Here is a 7,472-nt window from a genome sequence, read left to right on the forward strand (position 1 = left end):
AGGGACAAACCCAGCAATTGGGTTGTTTTGACTCAGCGGTTGGGTTACAACCCAGAAGGTTGGGTTAAACATTTAATGAAACCACTGGGTCAAAACAGTCCATTTGCTGGGTTTGTCCCTATTTTACCCAGCACTGGGTTGTATTTAACCCAGCATTTTTTAGAGTGTATGAGTCAAAATGATTGATTTTTCTTTTATGCCAAAAATCATTAGGATATTAAGTAAAGATCATGTTCCATGAAGATATTTTGTACATTTCCTACCGTAAATATATTAAAACTTAATTTTTGATTAGTAATATGCATTGCTAAGAACTTCATTTGGACAACTTTAAAGGTGATTTTCTCAGTATTTTGATTTTTTTGCACCGTCAGATTCCAGATTTTCAAATAGTTGTATCTCGGCCAAATATTGTCCTATCCTAACAAACCATACATCAATGGAAAGCTTATTTATTCAGCTTTCAGATGATGTATAAATCTCAGTTTCGAAAAATTGACACTTATGACTGGTTTTGTGGTCCAGGGTCACATATACAGTAGGTACGTTTTTGGAGTTTTGTAAAAATATAGGTAGAGTCATATAGGCTATTTCCAATTATTTTGTTATAATAAACAAATTTAAAAATAAAAATATTAAAAATAGTGTTGTGCGATATTGATTTTGAATTCAGCAAAAAGAAGGCATCTTAAAAGGCATAATAATGCAGTTTAGTGCCAAACATTTAGACCAGCCTTCAGATCTGGAGTGCTTGTGATGCCCAGGGAGCTTACTAGGTTTTGGACCAGAGGTGACATCTGCTAGTAAAAGTCCTTGGAGGTGCCTACTGCCCAGAAGTGACATCAGCTTATTTGCTTCTTACTTAATAGAGACACCTCAGAGTCATCTGTAAGACTCTGTAATTATCCAGACAGCAACAATCGGAATCAGTGACCCTACAGGACTCTACTGGCCACTGCTGGTATCGCTAGATACAGTTGCACAATGACTTTTTTTCCAGCACTTTACTGGCCCTCACATCCTGTTCAAACTCTCTCCCGATGGCTGTGGGCTTTTACATGCTCCATTTGTAATGCTGAAAATATTCAGAGGGATATTTTCTGTTTTCCATTTATAGTTCCTTGGTTTCCACCAGAGATTTTTGACTCATTGCTCTAGATACTTTGAGATATTTTAATTAGGTGGTATTATTTTACTCTTACTGAACAACATGTGACATTTACATTTACATTTAGTCATTTAGCAGACGCTTTTATCCAAAGCGAATTACAAATGAGGACAATAAAAGCAGTCAAAACTAACAAAAGAGCAACAATATATAAGTGCAAATGACAAGTCTCGGTTAGCCTAACGCAGTACAACGTAGCAAGGTGTGTATATAACATTAATGCCTTGAATTTAATGCGAGCAGCTACTGGTAGCCAGTGCAAATTGATGAAAAGAGGTGTGACGTGTTCTTTTCGGCTCATTAAAGTTTAATCTTGCAGCGGCATTTTGGATTAATTGTAGAGGTTTGATAGAAGTGGCTGGAAGACCTGCCAAGAGAGCATTGCAATAGTCCAGCCTGGACAGAACAAGAGCTTGAACAAGGAGTTGTGTTGCATGTTCTGTGACAGAGCGATATGGATCATTACATGGGTGGTTTCAACAGATTATATTACGTAAAGTTTTCAAATCCATGCTTACTGGATTTATTAACATTTTAATTACAATGCTTAGACCATATTGATGTTCCTCAAACAAATTATTGAGAAAATGAAAATTTAGTCATTTACGCACCCTCATGCCATTATAACCGTCACAAACCAAACAAGATTTTTAGAAAAATAAATCTGTAGGTCCATTCAATGCATGTGTAGTTGACCAATAGGCCTACTTCAATTTTCCAAAAAGCACATAAGGCCAGTATTAAAGCAGTCGATACCCTGTCGATACCATGTGTCTTCTGAGGTGGTCTAATTGGTTTGATCTAATTACGATTTCAAATTTCAAGATAATCAAAATGTAAAGCTGCTATTTTGAACTTCCCATTCATCAAAATTAATGAATAAATAAATAAATAAAAATCCTGAAAAAAGTACCACTGTTTCCATAAATATATGAAGCAGCACAACTGTTTTCAACATAATAATGACAATAATAAAAAAAAATTATGAGAAGCTAATCAGAATATTAGAATGATTTCGGAAGGATCCTGTGACAGTGAAGACTGAGGTAATGCTGAAAATGCAGCTTTGCATCACAGGAATCAATTACATAATAGTTTAATATTATACAATATTACTATTTCTACTGTGTTTTGATCATAAATACAGCCTTGGTGGGCATGGGCATAAGCCTTGGTGAGCTTCTTTCAAATCCATTAAAAAATGTACAGTAGTGCAGTCATGCTCAACTCAAACCATTTATTGTAACATACAGACTTTAACATTTTTGTAAATGTTTTATTTTTACAGTAGATGCACTCTCTTAGGTTTTTTTTTTTTTTCCATTGACAAAAATAAAATTTGTTGGTCTAACATCTATTTGCATACTGAATTGTGATTTATCTTTTCTTGCAATCATTTAACCAAATAATGACTTTAGGAGACATTGCATTGAAAAACAGCTTGATGCACCACAGACACATTTGTAAAAGTTAAACTTTTTTTGACTTGACATGCAGAACAAAAGCCTAAAACCTAAATCTTTAAAGGGGTCATATGATGTTGCTAAAAAGAACATTATTTTGTGTATTTGGTGTAATGAAATGTGTTTATGCGGTTTAAGGTAAAAAAAACCACATTATTTTCCACATACTGTACATTATTGTTTCTCCTCTATGCCGCGCCTTTCTGAAACATGTCGCTTTTTACAAAGCTCATCGTTCTGAAAAGCGAGGTGTGCTGTGATTGGCCACCTATTCAGTGCGTTGTGATTGGCCGAATACCTCAAGCGTGTGATGGAAATGTTACGCACCTTACCATACTGTGATGCCGTGTCCCGGAAGACCAAACAAAGTATTTTTGCTTTCGCAACGAAACACATAGCGTTTTCACAACATGGCGGCGGCGGTGGCAGCAACAATAACGTTACGCCTTCTTTCTTTGCCTGAACATTTGGGCGGGGTTATGCAAATCTTCCCACATCGTGACGTAGACATGTGGGGGCATGTTTGAACAAGGCGTTTTAGGGGGGCGTGGACGAGTCTTAACGTTTATAAAGAATATCTCTTTGGGTTTGAGACTTTAGTCTTTGCAACTTTAGGGATCTTATCTATTCACAAACAGCTTGTAACACTCCAAAGAGAAAGGAAAACTTGAAATCTCATCATATGACCCCCACTTTTCGTTTACTGTCTTACAGAACACCGGTGTTTCAGTATGGTTAACCACATGGAATAAAGTTAGTTTGTCCAAATAAAATTCCCAAAGCATCATTGTGCGTTGTTAAGGTTAAGGGATAAATATTTTGATTATGAATTACCTGTATATGCATGTTGTTTTCTTTTTCTTGTCATCTAAATCTCAAAGAAAGGTCAAAAAACCCTCCCATGTTCAGTACTGTGAAAATGCACATTTCTTTTTCTTGGCTCTTCTCTGATGTTGTAAGTAATTAGTGGGATGTCATTAATAACATATTAGGCAGACAAGCTCTTGACATTTTATTCAGATGACCAACATCAGATTATTGGAATGTGGATTACCATGGTGGTCCCAATTTCTGATGTTGACCGTTACTATGGAGAGGAAGTGAAGACAAACAGAAGTGCAATACATGCAGCAGCTTTATCACAATATTGGATAGTTAAGATGAAGTTCTACATATATTAGATGTACCTTTTTTGCAAGTATTCAAAAGGCTCACATAATAGAATAAGAGTGTGAATGATATAAACTGTTGGTCAGAAGATTGTAATAATTACTCTTTTCAAAGTTTTTTTCTGCTCACCAAGGCTGCATTTGTTTAATCAAAAATTTAAATGAGCTATTTTTTATTTTAATGCATTTAAAATGTAATTCCTGTGTATTCTTGTGATGGTCAAGCTGAATTTTTTCAGCTTTATTACTTGAGTCTTCAGGGTCACATGATCCTTCAGAAATAATTCTAATATGCTGATTTTGAGCTCAGTGCTCTGCTATAAAAAACTCCACTAAACGTGTTAGTATAAGTGGAATTGCCTGAAAAACGTGTACGTAGAATATGGTCTTTTTAAGATGTGCTTCCTTTTCTGTCCCACAGGTCATGGAGGAGACAGATACTCAGATTGCATGGCCTTCCAAGCTAAAGATCGGTGCTAAGTCAAAGAAAGGTAAGACCTCTGTGTCCCTCATCTGATCTGAAACGTGCTCTGCTGAAGATGTGTGTGTGTATATACTAGTTTCTTAGCTGTGGCATCTTTCTGTTACTCATTTACATGCACTAATTTCAGTCAGTTGGAATGAAAGCAATCCAATTTGAGAATCTGAAAGTTCAGTTCATATGAACCCTAAACTTTGCGATCAGATTCACATATTTGTTTGTATGTGCATTACATATATTCTAAACAAGATGTCTGTGCATGTGAAGTGCATAGAAAAAGCCACTGCGAAAATCTCACCATATCTACATAATTGCCATTTTTGTCTTGATGATATACCTAAAGAGGAAGTTGACATATCTGTCGGAAAAGCTTTTTAGCAAATATGAAAGGGTATGTTTACAAAACAAGATGACAATTTTTATACAAAAAATGAAATGTTTTTTTTTTTTTGCGTTTTTGAAAATTTTTGCATATAGGTAACAACATTGTCAAAACGATCCCCGTTCACAAATGATCCACAAAAATTACCAATAATACTGTATTATGCGTTCCTGACCAGTAGTTGGCGACGTCACTTTGTAAAGAAACACTACACGTCTGTGGATGTATGTATGTCTATGAACACGTAATATGCATTTATGCATACATATGACGTCACCATTTTAACAAATAAAAATTTTTCGGCGTTTACACATGATAACAGTATCATTTTCAAAAACTTGCACTTTGAAACCTGTTTTCAAAAGGTTCAGCCCCCCCCCAAAACGCGTTGTTGTGTAAATGAATGGTCAATGCGCATAAAACATTTTCCATTTTTGGTTGAAAACAGTGTCATGTAAATAACTTCTCACTCTCCTCCACTGATCAATAACCATCAACAATAAAAAGAGCTAGCTAGTTTAACTGATTGCCTTAAAAGTCTATAGATATCGCCATCATTTAATACGGCTGTTAACGCGTTCTCCGACAAGTGGAAGAGATGAGAGCTGTTTTCCGGGTTTGGTCAGGTGACGTTCAACATATACCCTATTTTTCAGATGCGCTGGTAATATATTCATATGTACCATACAGTACAAACTGTTAGGGGTGCTCCGATTGATCGGCTACCGATCACTATCGGCCGATAATCACGTTGGGATGTGTGATCGGCGGTCTCTAAAAAGGCCGATCTCAAAAAATACGATCTCAAGCTGATGACGCTGCTGTGAGAGGTTTGGCACGACATGCAGCAGCACCGTCTCAGTCTCTGTCTGGCGCGGGTGAACTCATTATACCTCACCTTTATATTTCTTCATTAAATAACTTATATTACGTATTTTTACTTGTTAAAGTAATTTGAAAACCTTGTGTGAGACGTAATGATTTTGAGCTCAGTGCTCTGCTATAAAAAACTCCACTAAACGTGTTAGTATAAGTGGAATTGCCTGAAAAACGTGTACGTAGAATATGGTCTTTTTAAGATGTGCTTCCTTTTCTGTCCCACAGGTCATGGAGGAGACAGATACTCAGATTGCATGGCCTTCCAAGCTAAAGATCGGTGCTAAGTCAAAGAAAGGTAAGACCTCTGTGTCCCTCATCTGATCTGAAACGTGCTCTGCTGAAGATGTGTGTGTGTATATACTAGTTTCTTAGCTGTGGCATCTTTCTGTTACTCATTTACATGCACTAATTTCAGTCAGTTGGAATGAAAGCAATCCAATTTGAGAATCTGAAAGTTCAGTTCATATGAACCCTAAACTTTGCGATCAGATTCACATATTTGTTTGTATGTGCATTACATATATTCTAAACAAGATGTCTGTGCATGTGAAGTGCATAGAAAAAGCCACTGCGAAAATCTCACCATATCTACATAATTGCCATTTTTGTCTTGATGATATACCTAAAGAGGAAGTTGACATATCTGTCGGAAAAGCTTTTTAGCAAATATGAAAGGGTATGTTTACAAAACAAGATGACAATTTTTATACAAAAAATGAAATGTTTTTTTTTTTTTGCGTTTTTGAAAATTTTTGCATATAGGTAACAACATTGTCAAAACGATCCCCGTTCACAAATGATCCACAAAAATTACCAATAATACTGTATTATGCGTTCCTGACCAGTAGTTGGCGACGTGATCGGCTACCGATCACTATCGGCCGATAATCACGTTGGGATGTGTGATCGGCGGTCTCTAAAAAGGCCGATCTCAAAAAATACGATCTCAAGCTGATGACGCTGCTGTGAGAGGTTTGGCACGACATGCAGCAGCACCGTCTCAGTCTCTGTCTGGCGCGGGTGAACTCATTATACCTCACCTTTATATTTCTTCATTAAATAACTTATATTACGTATTTTTACTTGTTAAAGTAATTTGAAAACCTTGTGTGAGACGTAATTTCACAAACAGCATGAGTGAATCACCGCGCACGCTCTCTCTTTCTCTCTCAAAATACGCAAATGACTTCAAATCACCACATCGCGTCTATAAGCGAGCTACAGGCTGCACAGTTGACACAGGAATCACTTGCACAATCGAGGCAGTGTCACATCGTCACTAAAGTTTATAAATTGCATTACTTTTTAATTCTTGCCAGTGTTTAACCATTCAGCGCTCTCGCGCTCTCCTGGAAACCGAGCGCTCATGGACACTCGCTGCGCACACACATAATGGCAAGTTCACATTACTCCGTTTGCAGTGCGTTTGTGGTGCGTATTTTTTCAGCGCTCATGTTAACGGATTAAAGCATTCACATTGCACATGGTTGTGGTCTGGCAGTGCGTTCAGGAGCGGTGTAGGATTGTTTCCGCACCGAGTCTATTTTTGCTGCGCTGCAAGCCTGAATTAAAGTGACAGCGCATTGTTTGCTGTAAATATGAAAATGAAAATGTAGCAACTGCACCATAAATGCATATAATTAAAGTATACTGTCTTTCACAGTCAACACATATGGCTTGTTGGCTAGTTTTAAAGGAAAAGAGCACTTTTAGATAAACAGGCAATAATAGATGGCACTCGTGGAGGTAGGAAAACAAAGTTCTTTATGAACCACAGGATTGCTGGTAATAAAGATTTCAATGCAAAAGAAAAGGCAGTAGAGCTGACTATTTCTGTCAATGGTAAGTTTGTGATAACGTAAGAGAAGTAGTTTAAATGTTTTGCCACTTGCTTGAGCAACTTAATATATAAATCTAGAAGTAAATGCAA

The 7,472-nt window shown here is 36.8% G+C and overlaps 1 protein-coding gene across 1 annotated transcript in view; it reads left to right on the plus strand.

Annotated features, from left to right (window-relative positions):
• LOC107653928 (protein bicaudal C homolog 1-like) overlaps nucleotides 1-7,472 on the plus strand; it is an 89,110-nt gene that overhangs the window by 32,510 nt on the left and 49,128 nt on the right. Inside the window, exon 3 of the mRNA XM_016440789.1 lies at nucleotides 4,222-4,291. Coding sequence (XP_016296275.1) covers nucleotides 4,222-4,291 — 70 coding nt within the window. The remainder of the gene's footprint in view (nucleotides 1-4,221; nucleotides 4,292-7,472) is intronic.

This window comes from Sinocyclocheilus anshuiensis, unplaced genomic scaffold (genome assembly GCF_001515605.1).
Source record: "Sinocyclocheilus anshuiensis isolate Anshui unplaced genomic scaffold, SAMN03320099.WGS_v1.1 scaffold454, whole genome shotgun sequence".
NCBI lineage: Eukaryota > Metazoa > Chordata > Actinopteri > Cypriniformes > Cyprinidae > Sinocyclocheilus > Sinocyclocheilus anshuiensis.